Source organism: Aspergillus eucalypticola, assembly GCF_003184535.1.
Source record: "Aspergillus eucalypticola CBS 122712 chromosome Unknown BO83scaffold_17, whole genome shotgun sequence".
In the NCBI taxonomy this organism is placed as follows: domain Eukaryota; kingdom Fungi; phylum Ascomycota; class Eurotiomycetes; order Eurotiales; family Aspergillaceae; genus Aspergillus; species Aspergillus eucalypticola.
This window is the reverse complement of record NW_020290291.1, coordinates 537,499-554,828: the sequence shown is the minus strand read 5'-3', so window position 1 is coordinate 554,828 and position 17,330 is coordinate 537,499. Positions and strand designations below refer to the sequence as shown.

At 51.8% G+C, this 17,330-nt stretch overlaps 5 protein-coding genes across 5 annotated transcripts; 2 read left to right on the top strand and 3 right to left on the bottom strand.

Annotated features, from left to right (window-relative positions):
* Positions 1 to 3,301: 3,301 nt before the first annotated feature.
* On the top strand, positions 3,302 to 4,636 carry BO83DRAFT_379668 (uncharacterized protein). Its single transcript, XM_025531561.1, has 2 exons — positions 3,302 to 3,743; positions 3,999 to 4,636. Exons 1-2 carry the CDS (start codon positions 3,494 to 3,496, stop codon positions 4,571 to 4,573), a joined length of 825 nt encoding a protein of 274 aa, XP_025386760.1. The 5' UTR covers positions 3,302 to 3,493; the 3' UTR covers positions 4,574 to 4,636.
* Positions 4,637 to 4,680: 44 nt separating this feature from the next.
* BO83DRAFT_340843 (acyl--CoA ligase) lies at positions 4,681 to 6,873 on the bottom strand. The gene is made up of 3 exons (XM_025528604.1): positions 6,601 to 6,873; positions 5,850 to 6,485; positions 4,681 to 5,786 (listed from the first exon to the last, which is right to left on the bottom strand). The coding sequence occupies exons 1-3, from the start codon at positions 6,698 to 6,700 to the stop codon at positions 4,819 to 4,821; spliced, it is 1,704 nt and encodes a 567-aa protein (XP_025386759.1). The 5' UTR covers positions 6,701 to 6,873; the 3' UTR covers positions 4,681 to 4,818.
* Positions 6,874 to 7,056: 183 nt separating this feature from the next.
* BO83DRAFT_448013 (uncharacterized protein) lies at positions 7,057 to 8,556 on the bottom strand (the record flags this gene model as incomplete). The annotated part of the gene is made up of 3 exons (XM_025536669.1): positions 7,057 to 7,737; positions 7,800 to 8,344; positions 8,398 to 8,556. The coding sequence occupies 3 exons, from the start codon at positions 8,554 to 8,556 to the stop codon at positions 7,332 to 7,334; spliced, it is 1,110 nt and encodes a 369-aa protein (XP_025386758.1). The 3' UTR covers positions 7,057 to 7,331.
* Positions 8,557 to 11,557: 3,001 nt separating this feature from the next.
* Positions 11,558 to 11,950, top strand: BO83DRAFT_428473 (uncharacterized protein; the record flags this gene model as incomplete). The annotated part of the gene is made up of 1 exon (XM_025535410.1): positions 11,558 to 11,950. The coding sequence occupies one exon, from the start codon at positions 11,558 to 11,560 to the stop codon at positions 11,948 to 11,950; it is 393 nt and encodes a 130-aa protein (XP_025386757.1).
* Positions 11,951 to 12,189: 239 nt separating this feature from the next.
* BO83DRAFT_363784 (putative ABC multidrug transporter) lies at positions 12,190 to 16,882 on the bottom strand (the record flags this gene model as incomplete). Its single annotated transcript, XM_025529589.1, has 3 exons — positions 12,190 to 14,062; positions 14,124 to 16,638; positions 16,688 to 16,882. The coding sequence occupies 3 exons, from the start codon at positions 16,880 to 16,882 to the stop codon at positions 12,237 to 12,239; spliced, it is 4,536 nt and encodes a 1,511-aa protein (XP_025386756.1). The 3' UTR covers positions 12,190 to 12,236.
* Positions 16,883 to 17,330: the final 448 nt, after the last annotated feature.

Below are 17,330 nucleotides of genomic sequence, written 5' to 3'. Positions count from 1 at the left end.
TGTCCATACCGTACGGTACCGCCGACCAGGACCCAATTGCCCCTTGCAGGCTCCACCAACCATGAAATGAACTGCAAATCGGATGGAGCTCTGGTCACTGGGTCCTGGTCGGGTACCTTACTTACCTCTCCTATTACCGTATTGTGGTCCCTGGCACTGGCTGGGAAGGAGGTTACTTACTTAGAAAGAGTACCTGCCAAGGTTTGTTTGTTTCTCTTCTCTTACTGATGACAACTGAATAACCACTTCTCGCCGACCTTTCCTATAACTTACTACTTATAAATGCCATTTTAACTTTGGGACTGTGCAACAAGCAGCAATCTTAATATCCCTCTCTTTCATCATGACCGGAAACCCAATCTCGTTTACGGAAAGTAAAGACAACGAAAACATTTCACTTACACAATCATTTATGACCGCGTCTCACGGGATGTGGGCCGATCTGGGGCTGAGGGCTGAAGCCTAAGCCTCAAAAAAAGTCCTCGCGACCTCGAGTACAACTGAATTAAGTAGTTAAGTGGCTAGTATTGCTCAGGGCACCCTTCACTTAACGCTCTGATGTGCAACCCCCACAAACAAACTTCATTGGTGGTATTCTGAAATCTAGTGAAGCAACTGCTGCCTTCAGGGACCCTCTTCATCGGGCAATCGGGGGGCTACCTTCAGAGGCAAAAATCTGAAGCGACCAGCTGAACTGGGACTTTCTTCCACCTCACCCTCGCGAGAATATGACCTATCTATCGGATGCTGTTTCATACCCTTTGAACTTTATCCCAAGACCGCTAGAGGGGTTCCGGAAATTTGGACGAGCGGGACGATCATCTCGACTGCCGTCGGGTAGACTACACCATGTCACCACCATCATATTACTGGATCGATAGTAGGATTAGTCGGAGGTGTCTGTCCCCACGCTACTGTCGACGCGAGTATTTGATATCCTCGGCATTAGTAGACGGTTATCGCGTCGTCCTAGATAGACTCACGGACGCAATCGGAGTACATGGCCTGCAGTCCTCCTGCATGGACATGTATCCGATGCAGCTAGTCGCGATCAAAGCATACGAAGTGCTCCGCAATCTGAGCTCTCCTCCCGCGCCATACCAATGTCAAATACTGATTTAGATACTGTAAGTCCGGAGTACTCCGTGGAGCGCATCCAGTGCCATAATTGAACATGCATGAAATAGCGCATACCCCTCTTTGAGAGAGGGGGCAAACAAGAGGTCCAGCATGACTCGCTAGCCAAACAGGGCCATCAGCAAGGCAAATTTTAGCAGCATGGGGATATAACCCTGAGGAGCACCTTAATCCGAACCGTCTCTCAAGAAAGTTCATGCTCCGACAAGTGATAGTCCTGACTAATCAGACTGGGAACCGGATTCTCGTGCGGACCAGGCGGCATGGTTCATCAGGCTTCTGGTTAAGGTGGACCGGTTTGTGAGGTTCGAGATCCAGTACGTCATCCACGGTCTCCATTGATAGTCCTGGTGAGCCTAAGCATTTGGTGGATGCTTAGAGAATGGAGAGAGCAAGGCAGAAAAAGTAGAGTGACCGAGTCAGGGTCACGGGTCTGGTTTCGGGAAAGAAATTGACAGCCGTTGGATGGTCGAACCTACTCCGTACTTTGGATTTTGATGACCAACTAGCTCTACTACTTTTACCTCCTCCTTACGGGTATGGTACCGCCTTTATTCGGATGGGGCTTTCCCAGGAGAGAGCAGCCTCACCCCGAGGGGAATTAAAGTCAAGTCACAGGATCAAGCCAGCAGTCAGACTAGCAGTTTGTCAGCCAGCCAGTTGTGCCCCTGACTAGACCATATTTTGGTTGGGGTCATTACGCCCAGTGGTACGGAAACTATACACTACTGACTGATAGTACACAGTAGAAAGGGAGGAGAGAATATTAGAATCTTCGTGAGCACACAGTAGGTATTTACAATGAAGCTAATGGGTAAGATTTGTAGAAAGAGTCCGGTAGTGGCAGACCAGACGGGACTTTAGGCCGGATTATCTCCGCTCGTTCGGTAGAACTCTGGCACAGACAAATAAACAAAGAAAGAAAGGCACAGGCACGACGTCGGTGGGTGCACTGCAATAATCATTCTCATCTCACTTACTTGGTTTAGCATACGCGGCATAAGATAAGAAAAAATCATAACTGGAGTAAATAATATCTACGATAGTCAGCCACATCATAATGAAGTCATTAATCTCGTCCCCATCCCGCGTCTCCATCTTCTCCTGCAGCCTGTCATTCATTCATCTACATAGTATAAACAAGACAAGACAAGACAAGAACCAGCAGATGCTGCCAAGGTCAAGGCACAACACCCCCATATCTTCCCGCGCTGGAATTATCGCTAACCGGTGGTGGACCAGACCCAAGAAAGGCCCAACCAAGAATCCTCGACTCCTCCCGAGGGTTCCAGATCAGTCCTTTCGACCTTCCCTTAATTAATTCAATTTCCGAGATCCATAATGAAGAGGGGAAAAAAGAAGAGGACAGCATTTCTGACTAATCCCATTCGACCCTAGGTTCCAGACATCCACTAACTTACTAGCTAACAAACGAACGAACACATAATTTCCGCTATTATGAGCGAGCATCAGCCACGGCTCGAGGTTTCTCTTCTCGTTGAGTAAGAAAATGAAAGAGAGAGGACCAATCTTTCCCCGATCGACTGGGTCCTGGGATCCAAATCGTCCGCTGCTCAAGCTTCGCGCGGAAATGACTTCTCCTTCCAACCGATCGGCCGGTGTTTCACATCCAGCGGGGGTTAGAGATGCGAGTTCCTTTCATATCCCCAATGCCATCTACCTGGTCTTGGTCTGGATCTTTACACATAATTGAGGAGAGATGTGCTCCTGGAACATCCTAGTGTGATACACACACCCTGATTGCCGAGTACCAGCAGTCCAGCCTTGAAATCCGGCTCCTGGCAAGGCTCGTCTGATCGACAACCACACCATCACCATAAATTGGTTAATCAAGGGGCATCGCAAGGCGGATCTCTATCGAACAGATGGCTGGCTGGCTGCCATGGAGATGTTTACTGCAAAGGACAATGGGGGTTCCGATCCCACACTCGCCCTTGCAGCACCTTAAGACATTGTGCACGAACACAACATCGTAGGAGAAAAGTTAGAAGAGCTGCTGCCTGCAGAGCTGTGACACTTTGCGTATGCATTGAACGCCGTAGACAAAACAGACGGTCATGCACATGACACCATCCGACCGCGGTGTAACCACTGACTACGTACTTACTATACAGTATCTTCCTACACAGTATTTAACAGCCAACAGCTCAAAAACATCAACCCCTCTCGGCATTACTAATCCGTTCTCCGCACCGAGCCGGGCCTTAACAAAACAAGCTCCAGCTCTGGAGCATCAAGCTCAAACATACCAGCTCTCAATCTTCTCTATCAGATTTCCACTAACTGATCCAGCTCTATCTAACATATCAATCAATTCGACAGATCCATCACCACCATGCAAGTCCTCCTGTTAGGCGGCCACGGCAAAGTAGCCCTGCAACTGACCCCGCTTCTCCTCGCCCGCTCCTGGAACGTCACCAGCGTCATCCGCAACGCCGAGCACGAGAACGAGATCCTCGCTCTAGGCAAAGGCGCCAAAGGAAAATTGAACGTCCTCCTCTCCAGTCTCGACGATGTGAAAAGCGACGCCGATGCCAAGAACATCCTCGATAGCGTTTCCCCAGACTATGTCGTTTGGTCTGCAGGTATGTAATGCGCCAAACCATGCAAAAAGCCGTGGTTGGGATTGAAACATACCCACAATCCCATTAAGACAATCTGCATCATCATCATCATCATCCAACCACCCCCTGCACACCTGCAAGCCCAGCTCAAATCCACACATCACATCCTCCAACGCCCCTCCCAATCCACTCATCCAACGGTCCCCCAAAATACACACCACCACCACCACCACCACCACCACCCAAACTAACCACCCCCATTCACAATATTCATAGGAGCCGGCGGCAAAGGCGGACCCGCACGCACGCACGCCATCGACGAAGTAGCAGCGAAGCACTTCCTGAGCGCCTCATTCTCGCACCCGAGCGTACGCAAATTCCTCCTCGTCTCTTGGATCGGCAGCCGCCGCAAGCAACCCACCTGGCTATCGGACGACGAATGGGCGGGTCTCCAGAACGTCTTCTATAACGTCCTCCCCGCATACGCCAAGGCCAAGCTCGAAGCGGACGAGTACATGACTGCGCTGGCGGCGGCGCGCAAGAAGCTTGTTGCTGCGGGGGCCGCGCAGCCCCTGCAGGCGATTAATCTGCGACCGGGGACGTTGACGGATACGCCTGCGACGAGGAAGGTGGATCTGGGGAAGACGAAGAAGGGCAGGGCGAATGTGTCGAGGGAGGATGTGGCCATTGTGGCGGATGCGCTGCTGGCGAGGGATGATGTTGAGGGGTGGTTGGATTTATTGGAGGGAGGGGAGGATGTGGATGTTGCTGTTGAGAGAGTTGCGAGAGAAGGGGTGGATGCTGTTGAGGGCGAGGATGTGGAGGGGATGGTGAGGAGGTTTGGCTTGTAAGCCTGTAGTAGGTATGATACTTAGAATAATGCTGTAGTTCATGATAATGATATTGAATTGAAATGAAATGTTGATACGACAAAACAAATTCAATCAATTCATCGTTCCAACACTACATAGGAGCATTATCATAGTAGTTATCCAAGACCAAAATAAATAAGAAAATGAATCTATGTACACACCACACACACATGATCTATCCACAAACCCATTCAGAAACCAAGACATCACCAGGAACAAAACAACTACAACTTCGCCTTCGGCCCCGCAGCCCCAGCCCCAACGCCCTCCTCCTTCGCCTTCTTCTTCAACAACCTCCTCAAGATCTTCCCACTCGCACTCTTCGGAATCTCCTTCACAAAGCTCACGCCCCCTCTGAGCCGCTTATGATACGCCACCTTCCCATCCAACCACTTAACGATATTCTCCGCCTCTTGGGCAGCACTCACACCCGAGTTCAAGCTCTTCGCACTCCGCACCACATACGCCAGCGGCACCTCGGTACCATGGGCCTCACTCTCGACCCCAATAACCGCGACATCATCGACGGCCTCATTGTCGACCAGAATGCCCTCCAATTCCGCGGGGGCCACCTGGAAGCCCTTATATTTGATGAGTTCCTTGACGCGATCCGTGATATAGAAGTTGCCCTGGGGGTCTTGATACCCGACGTCACCGGTTCGGAACCATCCATCCTCGGAGAGACATTCCGCTGTGGCGGCGGGGTTGTTGTGGTAGCCCTGAAAGACGTTGGGGCCGCGCATGTACAGCTCGCCGACCTCGCCGGCGGGGACTTCAACGGGTTCGGAAGCGTCCTCGGGCATGGTCATGTACTTGGCTTCCATGTTGGGGAGGAGTTTACCGACGGAGCCGATGGTGGAGCGCCATTCTTCCCAGGGTTGGGTGTGAGTGGTAGGGCTGGTTTCGCTGAGACCGTAGCCTTGCTTGATGCCGCATTTGATGCGGGCGTAGACGGCTTCGACGAGTTCTTGGGTGAGAGGGGCGGCGCCGGAGTTCATCATGCGGAGGCTCGAGAGGTCGTATTTCGAGACGATGGGGTGTTTGCCTAGGAGGAGGACGACGGGCGGTACCACGTAGCTGAATGTGATGCGGTAGTTTTGGACGTGTGAGCACCATTGCTCAATGTCAAATTTGGTCATGACGTAGAGGTGCAGGCCTTTGTGGATGGTTTGGTGGAGGAGGCAGGTTAGGCCTGTGTTGTTGGTTAGTGGGAGTCTGGTGAAAGGTGAGGGGGGGGGAGAGGGGAGATGCGAACCGTAGATGTGGAAGAAGGGGAGGAAGGCTAGGACGCGGTCTCCTGTGCCGTCCACGCCGCCGTTCCAGGTGAGGTTGCCGGCTTCGCCTTGGGCGAGTTGGAGGATGTTGGCGACGATGTTCCGGTGCGAGAGCATCACGCCCTTAGGGACACCGGTCGTGCCAGAGGAGTAGACCAGGAAGGCGAGGTCGCGGGATGGGTTGACCTTCGCCTTGCGGAATCGAGTGGCGCCGGAGATGTTGCGGATGGAGGTGAAGTGCTTGATGCGTGCTTGAGGGTCGCGCTGGTCGCCGATGAGGATAATTCCGTCCTCTGGAATGCCGGCTTCCTTCGCGGCCGCGGTGGCTACCGGGAGGAAGGGCGCCTGGGTGATGAGGACTTTAGCGCCGGAGTTTTTCAGCTGGAAGGCCAGCTCCTCGGCTGTGTAGGCTGGGTTGGATGGCGACACGATGCCACCGGCCCAGATGGCACCCCACATCACGGCTGGGGTATCAATGCTGTTCGGGGTGAAGAGGGCCAGGACGTCGCCCTTCTTCCAGTCAAAGGTGGCCTTGAGGCCCTTGCCGAAGGTGAGGGCGGCATCTTTGACTTGTTGGTATGTGTAGGATCGCTGTGTGTCCGCATCTTGGTAGATTACTGCATGATGTCAGCGGGGATTCTTTGAACGAAGTATACCGGCCGCGCAAGGTGGATGATTTGATTATAGTGCTTCGCATGAAGTGTTGTGATGGTTGATAGAGAATATACATACCCTTATCATCTGGGAAAGGCTTATCTCTGCGTTCGAATAGAAAAGACCAGATGTCAAGGTCTGGAATGTCGACGGGTGGATAGCGTGAGGAGACAGGCATGGCGGAGTTGTGCGGGGAAAAAGGCCGGGGAAGGGGAGAAAACGGAGATCGGGGAATTGATGGCGCAGGGTTGTACAGAAATGGGCGATCACGAAGGTAAAAATAAGGAGGGGAGATGGTCTCTTGTATATGCGCTCGTCAGTGAGGAATGAAGGAAGGAGAGAGGAATGGAATGATAGACCGCTGTTTAAAGAGAGCGCAGGGAGCAGTTGCTCGGCCCTCGGCACTGCAAAAGATAAGCCCGCAAGCCGGGGTCGGGGTTAGTAAACGCTTGTTGGGGAGAAAAGTGGTGGAGAGTCGCCACGGATCGCCGCCGCCCGTCTCTCCACATTCACGCCGAGGAACTGGCCGGCATTCGGCAATCAACAGCCTTGAATTCCTAGAACCATGGCTGGTCTTTGGGGTTGGACCACAACATGGATTTCAGGGGTTCGGGGTACCCTTAGATCGAGAAGCGACAAGCATTCATACCACCGATCTGGGTCTTACTTGTCAGATCATCATCACACAGTACTAAGTAGTATCATGGTAGGGTGACTATATATCATTCATCGCAATCCATCAGACATAACCACTGGTAGTATTCTACCAGACATAAAATATATATATAGCTCATCATTACCGGCGATGGTCATCCTTTCCTCGTGCTCCTCGAGCGATTCCTGATCACCATGATATCCACCTGTTTGGTGATTGCGCGCCCACCCATTCGTTCCCGCTCCATAGGATAGCTGCCCAGAATATATTCTCGACTGTTTGGTGGCGGTGCATCCGCCCAGGTGCTGTATTCTGCGCGACAGGGAATTGGCGGACTGATTTTATATTGTGATCCGACTACTCGCGAACGGTTGCCACTCGAGATATTTCGGACAGACGCGATAATCAGGGACCGAATGCATGGCATGGAGGCCGTGATGATAACCAGATAACACTCCGTCAGCGCCCATCGAGTGAGTTGCACCGTCACTGCAGTTGGGTCGCCACGCTCAGCGATAGATCCCAGGTGGACGATTCGCATGATCGATGCCACCATAGCTCTGTGAGCGTGTAGTTAGCGATCTGAGATTATGTGCAGGCCACTCGTCGAAAGAATACGAACACTAAACCAAAGCCCATCAACACGACGAGGCTTATTTTGACGCGCAGTCTCAAGCTCAGGCTCCAGAAAGTGTAGGTTGGGAAGACGGCGAGAAAAAGATCGGATGCAGTATTGATCGCTTTATAATACCTGTCAGTGTCCTCTTTCTTTCTGGTTGGGTCAATCAACATACAGCACTGCACATAGCCGTAGATACGCTCGACGTTTGGATCCCAGCATGTCGTGCTCACACGCACATCCCACAGAGAGTCAACGTCCTGACACTGCGCCAGGATGGTAGCCACTGAGACAATATTGATGATGATCTGCAACGCAAAGATGAACCACAGGATCCATCCTAAGTACCTCTCTTGACGTAGGATATTCAATAAATAAAGCGTAAAGGCAGCTCTTCCAGCGCCAGTGGCGATTATCGATAGACATTGGAAGCCCGTGTAATACTTCAAGGCCAGCACCTGATCTGCCTGGCTCAGGTACCAAAAGTGTCGCCCGTAGCCATGGGCAATAGCCAAAGTGATCATGATGGATGCCGCCAGAGCTAGTACCTGATGCGCATTAATCAGCTGAACATGACTTTCGCCAATTTCGTGGAACCAACCAGCGCACATAACATAGCCGTGTCATTCACTGCATAATGTCGAATGCGGAGTTTGGCAATGACTCGCAGGATCATCACCAGGATGGCGATGGCCGCCGCCGTCCAATTGAGTGCCAGAATACCGGGACCTGCATTGTATGATATTGACTGGAATGACATCAGCAGGGTATTGCGATAGAATACCGGCTGAAGTGGCTGACAGACTAAATAATACAGATAAAAATAAAAGCCAGACAGGTTCCAAGAAAAGTGCACGGCAAAGGATAAGTAATTTCAGGTCAAGTCCAAGAAACAAGGCGAATGGAAAGCAGGCCGGCTGCCACGAGAAACAGCAGATAATAATTAACCAGATTGTTTGCCCCCCACTATAAATAAGCATAATGATGGATGGTAATGACATTTTCCACCGTGCCGTCTTCTGCCCTGTCCTTTTAATTCCCATCAACGGAGCCTTATCTGGATAGAGTTGGCTCTAATCAACATGGGCCGTTCTGCAGCTTCCTTCAACGCGCGTTTATGACCGTCGACGGATGGCCGCCGTTCTCCACTCGCACCAACTGGGAAGCCGAGCATGTCCATCATTTAGTCTATAGGGGGTTCGTTCCACCGAAGGGACAGTCCTTCAATGGATTGGAGGGTCCAACTTCGGATTATTGTAAGTGGTGTCAACGAGAAGACTCGGAGTTCATTGTTCTTTATCATAAACTAATTTCGCTGCTGTATATATAGCAATCGAGTCCACCTGATCCGATAGATGGTTCTGAATTCCTCTGGCTGCATTGCAAGGATGCTTGTTTCGTTCAAAGTCAGCCATCCCAAGCGGTTATGATTAGGAGCGGTGCGGAACCCGCCATGATTCAAAGCAATCAAGTGTCCCTAGTATTCGTTTCTGTGCAGTGCTTAGAACTAAGCTGAATATTTCTTGTCGATCATTCAGGCCAACATGACCGAGCGTCGCATGGCAGGAAACTTCCATTTTACAACTCTATAAGGCAGTGTGATTATAACCCCGCAGGCTAACCCAGTCCCGTTCACGTAGAACTGATCATCAACGACCATGACTCAATACAAAAGACATAATTATTTCCCAGCAACAGGCTACCTTGCACGGCTCGGATGTAATTTCCAATCCAGAGTTCGGCGATGGCCTTCCTTCACAATCAGCCAAGCCGCTCCGAATAACGTACATCAACCTATATCCACCAGATAAGAGATGTTCGCTCTAATTCTCCAGCGAGGATTGCCTAATAAGGTGTAGCCTCCGCCGAGGGTGGCATTGCGTCGTTTCGATTCAAGCCGTTCCTGAAACTCGGCTCGGCGCGTCCGCCGTCCTGAATAGCAACAAAGGGTTTGTTACACCGAACATCAAGGTATGTGCATGGTGGACCCTTTAAAGAATGAGTATCTCCACCAGCGCGAGAAAAATTACCCTCTACAGCGTCGGCGAGGGTTTAAAAACACATATAAGTTATCATCACCCTACCAACTATATAACCTCAATGATAAAAAAAGAATGCCGTCCGGAGCGGATATGTCGGAGCGGATATTTCGAGAATAACCCCTAAAATGCAAGTATAACGTCGCCGTCTATTACCTACTCCACAAGTCTTAATTAACTACCCCGCGCAGGCCTACGTACGACAATTAAACTTGCCGTCCACGCCCCACGGTGGCACTGCCCACCTCGGTATAAGGCCCGTCACTAAGCCCTGACTGTGTGTGTGTGTGTAAAACACAAAAGGATTCTTTAGTCCGTGCTACGAGATGCAGGAACCTGGGCTGTGGCGATTCATACTAGGAAGCCATGCACACAAGGATGAGAGGAGTTTTAGTGGAACGTTCCTGTCGGTCATTACTAGGATCCTGATCAGCTCAGCTGAAGTTGAACAAGGAGGACGGCAATTGTATCCTTCCTTTTTGACTACGCTTGTTGTAGACCACCTTCATGCATCGCAAGGAAAAGTTCAATGGACCCCTTGAATTGTAGTCATTCCCCATTACACTTGTGCATATCACATGCCCCATTATGAAGTAATATTCGAAATTAATGTCTTCTTTTGGCCCCTAATATTATTAGGAATCCCAGTGACGCTTAATACCGCCCCACATAGTGCTGCTGACCAACGTGTCCCATATGCAAGAAGAGGGAGGAGAGGGGTGTGAGAAAAGAAAAAAAAAAAGAACTACGGATCCCACCGCGACTCGAACCCCCTCCCTCTACAAACCACACCCGAGACCACAAAAAGAGCTAACCTCTCAAAAGGCGTCTGTAAAAGTTGCAAAAAAAACTGGTAGCTTCTCTTTGATTGAGCGTGTCATCCTTAGTGCAGGGGCCATGCTAATCTTCTCTGTATCGTTTCAAATTGACCAAATGCCCGAAGGCACCAGTTACATCTATACTTTGAATCATATAGGAAAGATTTTTAAGAACGGAGAGCTCTGATTGGTTGGTTAGGCGAGGGGCGGGAAGGGAGGAACATCAAATCGGCCGAGGTGCTACTACTGAACCTTCACTAGTAGTAGTATAGCCGCAGGTACTACTTGCTCTTTGTGTAAAGGTTATGGCTTATTTGCATATTGAATTCGTTCATTAGATCAGGTAAGTTGTTGTGGTCGAAGGGATTAGTCTTGCGATGAATAGGTGGGAGATAGCGGGATGAAACATCGTTTTTGTTGCATGAGGTGAAAAGGATATACGCAAGCGTGACACTACACAGTGTACAGTGCGATTATACGCACATCAGATTGTATCAGAACTTGGTAACTCTGTGATAGTTATACCTTGCTTCCAAATGACAGCATAGAGAAGGAACCCTTGAAGCAAGGCACACAGTGAACATATCTAAGCTTATAAGCAATTCAACGACCCGACCGACACCCGTGGTCCCCAAAGGAGAAATTCTAACCAAACAAGAAGCCCTATCTTATTGATCCACGAAGAGTCCCAGTTTGCCAGAGATGCCATAAATCCGACGATTCCTAGCATTTGGGTCACAAGACGCCCAGTTCCAACCTCCCCTGCGCTCGGATCTCGTCGAACATGTAGAGTCGTCATTCTTCCCAATCCAAATTCCGCGTACATTATCTCCCTCATTGTAAACGGATTCCAAGACCGGACAGGTACTCGTTTCCCAGATGATAGCTATCAGTGTATGTTGCAATGTTAGCACCGGTGTTTCCCACCTCCTCTGTATATGGTTTCTTTGACCATCGCGACCGCTTGTCGAAGGCTGGGTTCGTCGGAGACCTTCATCACACGCCGGTGGAGAACTGGCCCCGGCAAGGCTTGACGGCGATACTGGGGCAAAAGGATCCCCGGCTCGCCGAGCAAGGCATCATGCTGGAAACGTACATCGCAGGGCCCGAGCTGGACGCCAACTTCGTCCTCCTGAATGGGACTGTGCTGTTCCTCGAGGTGACAGATATTTTCCCGTGCTCCGGGGACGATACTTCGGCGACGCTGGAGGCCCGGCCAGAGTCTGCAGGCGCTGGGTTTCCGGTCAGGCGTGTTCCACGTAGAGACGCGCATGCGCAATTCCACCATGCGGTATGAATGGGTGATGGATGATGTGCCTGGCAACAGGAATGAGCGTGGATCTGATGGTGGCAGCGACGGCATTTGCTAGGGCTGTATGCGCGTTTTGCGGGGGGCTTGTAGGACATTTTTGGACGCTGCGAGTACGAATGTGCCCGTTGTCTCTTAGTGCTTGGTCGGTGTTCGATTGTATTTCGCCGTCAACGGTACAATTACATATGCCCATGATTTCATTTCAAAACTAAATTAAGTTGTGCCTGGGTAGAAGCTAGTAGTCAAATTAAGAAGAATAATGAGAAGTTGCCTACGCCCCAGCGGCGGCCACCAATTCACCGAATCTCGTACCAGACGCCTCTTTTAGGGCTACCGGATTCCCTACCTCAACGACCTCCCCGCGGTCCATCACCACTACCCGATCAAAGTCCATGATCATCTCGAGCCGATGGCTGACCGCGATGATGGTGTACGCCCGAAACTCTGCCCGAATAATCTCCTGCATCATCTGCTCGGTCTCGCGGTCCACGCTGGAGCTTACCTCATCGAGGAGGAGTATTCCCCCCCCTTGCGCTGCATTGTTAGAACCCGCATCGTTGGGGAAGGATAAAGACTGTGCACGCTGGTGAATCTTAGCTCGGAGGACTGCCCGTCCCAGCGAGAAGAGCTGCCTCTGCCCAGCGCTCCAAGTCCCCGCCGTGACCGGCGCGAGCAGCCCCTCTGCCTGTTCTTGCACGAATTCCCACAGCCGGACCGCTTCTAGAACTTGCTGACATTCCGCCGGGGTTGCAGTGTTGGTTGGATCGAGATTCGCCAGGAGAGAGGAGCCGTCGGGCAGGAAAACAGGGTCCTGGGGGACGGCGATGAGGCGTTGGCGGAGAGTCGCGCGGTGGATGCGGTGCAGTGGGAGTTCGTCGATCAAGACCGGAGCGCTCTGACGACTTTGGTCATCATTGAGACTGCTGCTCTCATGGTCGATTGGAGGAGAGGAAAGTGGATCGAGTAATTTCAACAGGAGAGCGAGGAAGCTGGACTTGCCGCTGCCGGTGCGGCCGCAAATGGCGATCTTTTCCCCTGGGGAGATGGTTAAAGTGATATTCCTCAAGGCTAAGGTTTGTGGCTCAGTAGTGGTGGCACCAGAAGTTGTTGCCATGCGATTGGAGTTGGACTCAGAGCCAGATTCAGACACGCTATGGGTGGTGGATTTGTACTGGGCGGATACACCGCGCAACTCGACCAGCCCGCGATCCGGCCAGTTTGTGTCTGGGACGATGTCCTCCTCTCCGGGACCGTCACGGTCCTCTGGCTTGACGGTCTCGTTGAGCGTCTTTATTCGTGCGATCGCGCCGATGGAGGTTTCGAGTCGGGTGTAATATATCACGATCCCGGATAGGCTCTCGCCGAAGGTCATGAGCGAGTACATGGATGCACCGGCGAAGGCCGAGTTGGAACGTAGCCGGACGGCCAGCGTGGTCAGGACCGCCGCGATGACCATCACAACAAGATTAAGCACCAGATTCAGCCACTCCTGGATCATAAGAAGGAGATACGCCGCGCGCTGGCTGGAGTCCACTAGACGGGCGTTCTTGTGAATGTCCTCCGGGACGAATCCGAAGGCGCGCAGCGTGGCAACCCCTTTGAGAGTGTCAAGAAAATGCGTGTACAGCGGGCTCTTGGCCTCCAGGTCGAGTAATCGTAGCTGCCGCGACGTACGGAGGTAGTATTTCTGCACGAAGTAGAGCAAGGCGCCCAGGATCGGGTAGCTGATGGCTAGGTAGATGGACGAGGTAAGCATCACGGCGGCTTGGCCAATCGACTGGAATACGCAAAAGAGGGTGTTGAGGGTCGCCTCGGGGAGTTCAGTGTCGATGAGGTTGAGATCCTGAGAGAAGAGATTCGTGACCACTCCGGTGTCAGTATTAGTGAAGAAGGCGAGCGGGGCACGAATCAGGGTACGCAAGGCTTGCTGGTGGAGATTGGCGCCGGCTTTCTTTACCGAGATAATGAAGAGCGTTATCCCTAGGAGGAGGAGGGCGAGGATGGCGCAGACCTGCAGGAGGGCATAGATGCCCGCATAGTAGGAGTGAGAGTGCGCAGGATGGACGGAGTCGGTCGCGTCACTCCAGTATGTGAGCCCTGCATTGATACAATGAGTTATTAAGGACATTGGAGATGGAGGGGAGCAGCAGAGACGCACAGATCGTTGGATAATTGGTGAACAGACCCCACAGGGCCGCAAAGAAAAGACTACAAGCCGCCACAGACCATCCCATGCTTTTGAGATATAGCTTATAGACGGTGGCGTCACCAACCTGCCGCGCGGCGGCCATAACTGGGGTAATTGGGGTGAATGATTGCGTGCTGTTGACAGTGATCTCATGTTGGAGTTTCTTGTCAGCCTCCGCCTGGTCTTTATGTTCCTGATACGGACCAGGACCAGGCTCATCGTCAGCGATAGTATTATCCTCGCCCTCTTGCTTTAGTCCCACCTTCAAACGCCGAACATAACCCGGACGGGTGGACAAATCAATGAAGGTGCCTTGCTCTTCAACGCTGCCGTTTCCGAGGACGATGATGTAGTCCGCGCTTGGGAGATGCCGAACACTATGGGTGCACAGAACCACCGTTGATCCCCGTTGTCGCAGGAGACCATCTGATCCAAAGACCTGTCGAAAGACTTTTTCCTCGGTATCAGCGTCCAGGCCACTAAACACATCATCCAAGACCAAAAGGTTGGCTGGTAGGTATAGTGCTCGCGCAAGAGACAGACGCTGTTTCTGCCCGCCCGATAATGCTACACCATCCGACCCGATGTTCGTCTGGTCCCCATGGGACAGATTAGCGAGGTCGAAGCGCAGGGAAGTGGCTTCAATGACTTGGTCATACCGCTTGCGGTCAAAAGGGGCAAATCCGACGATGTTCTCTCGGATTGTACCGTTCCACAGAAAAGCAGTTTGCTCACAGAAGCCGACGTGGCGTGGGGAAGTCTGCATCGCGATGCTACCTTGGCTGAAGGGCATCTCACCTAGAAGGGCCTTGCAGAATGTGGATTTTCCTGAGCCAACTGGACCGACGACCATCGTGAGGGACGATGTAGGAATTTGAGTATGGATATTATTCAGGACAAACTTGTCTGATTTCCATCCAAAGCTCGCGGCTCGGATGACGATATAATTGGAATCATTCTCCAAGCCGCCACTCTGGGCTTCTACCAGGGGCTGCCGATAGTCCCGACGAGGCTCCAATTCCAAAAATGCCTGAATCCGACCCAGGCAGGCCAAGCCTGAAACCAGCTCTGGGACGGACTGGAAGAGCTGCGACAGCGGCTGAGTCAACAAAGTCAGGAATGAAAGACCGGTGAACATGGTCGAGGCATTCAGCGTCTTTTGGGCAAACGCGAAGGTTAACGGAGGGCTGATCAACTGCGGCATAAATGCGAAGACAGCGGCGATGATCATAATCCTGCGGTATCGGGCACCAGCGGCGAGTTCATCGACACGCAGCTGCTGCACATACTCCGTCACGGGACCAGCAAGGCCGGATACCTTGAGTGATTTCATGCTGGCAATGACGGTGGCTGTAAGCCCGACTCGCTTCTGGACCCCGGACATCCAAGACCGCTGTGAGTCCCCAGTGAAGTTGATTAGAATTCCTAATCCAACGAAGCAGACTACCACCATGCCGACAGGAGCAACGAACACGACCCCAAGTTTCCGATAGAGCAGCCAGGCGGCGAGACCAGCCTGAATCAAGCTCGCCCATGTCTCATGCACGAAGCGAAGTCCCATTCGGATGCGTTCCATATCGGTGCTCATAAGTGTCAGCGCAGCGTTATCATCACCTGATCCCATCCGAGCTCTGGTGGCGGCTTTAAACGTCTCAGTGACTAGGATGGAGCGGGCCATTGTCCGCAGTCGATGGTGGCAGTACCAGTACAAGCCGTACGAGATTGCAATCCCGGAATAGATGAGTATGGCAGCGCCGATAAGCCCATATCCCACATTTGGACCGGGCTCCGATTGAGACAAATACGTGACGAGGCTTTCAATGAATAGAGGTTGGCAGATGTAGAACGCAATCAAAGCCGCCCTCGGAGGAATAGGAAGGAGTAGTTGCACCCACAATGTACGTACTAGCACCTTCAGAAGGCCGAATTTATCCCCCTTTAGCTTAGTATAGTCCATTTTTCTCGCAAATTCCTCATGCAGGGCTTGTGCGTCGAAGGTACTGTCAAGGGGGTAAAGGCTTTCGATGGTGAAGGTATATCTATACCCAGCCAAGAAGAGCTTGTTCAGCCAGTAGAAAACACCTAGGGAGAAGATCCCACTCGTCTCCTCGGGGCTGTGTTTCGTTGCATCCCAGACCACCCATTTCGCCTTCTGGCAGGCCTCTAGCACCAAGATGGCGGTCTTCAGCCCGACCGATGCACAGAATAAATTGCTATATGCGACCTCGGAAATGTAGTTTGACGACAGGAATAGAGTCCTTGCTCGGGCAATGTCCAGGAGTAGAGTAAGAAACAAGTAGCTGTTCAGCAGCATGGAGGGTCTAGGGCTGCGGCTGTGGTCCACCATACTCACTGTCAGCATGAACAAGGCTGATAGCAGCTGGAGAACGGAAGAAGCGATAAACATGCGGCTAATGTGAAAGAAGCCGACCGCGGCGAGAATGAGGAGAGCAAGCTCTAAGCCAGCGTAGATTACGATGGCCCCCTAAGCAGTCAGTGGGCAGAAACCGTTTACCCAGTAATAGAGGACGTACTATTTTGATGAACTGCAAGACGGGTGCATTCACCACGACGGGCCTGCGTATCCCTGCTAGAATTCGCCATAGCGATGATGGAATAAACAGGATGGAAGGAATAATCGAGAAAAAGAGAGTCTCGAATTGAAGGTTGAAGTCAAATTGCTTTTGGTCGAAGTGGAGCATATCGCCCTCCCCATTAGTGAAGGACATTTTGAGAACGCCGGATCCCGCTCCTCCGGGTCTCTACTCTCTCGGGGAAAAGAGAAGGGGGAGGAAGAGGTTCAGTTGGCGGGCGGAGTAAGAGCTGACGGTGAAGCTGCGTTATAAGTGCAGTCACTAGCGCACACGCCATTTTGTCCAGCAAGCCCTAATTACCAGCCTAGAGTTGATGCAGGGGTAGTATGCCTTATCTGGCACTTGCTATAGGCCGACGGAACAAGGCGCCATTAGTACCTTTTCCGGCACTAGATTAGGATCAGGGCAGTATCATGAGACGTGTACTAGGTAGCAGTAGTCTCTGTATTCAGGCATTTACTTGAGATTAGACCCCTCCTGGGCACATATCGGGCAATTCGTGCCCGTCAGCAGCGTCTAATCCAGCTGTAAGCCATCGAAGGTCAGCCGTGAAACTACCAACCTATACCCTATCCTAAACGGA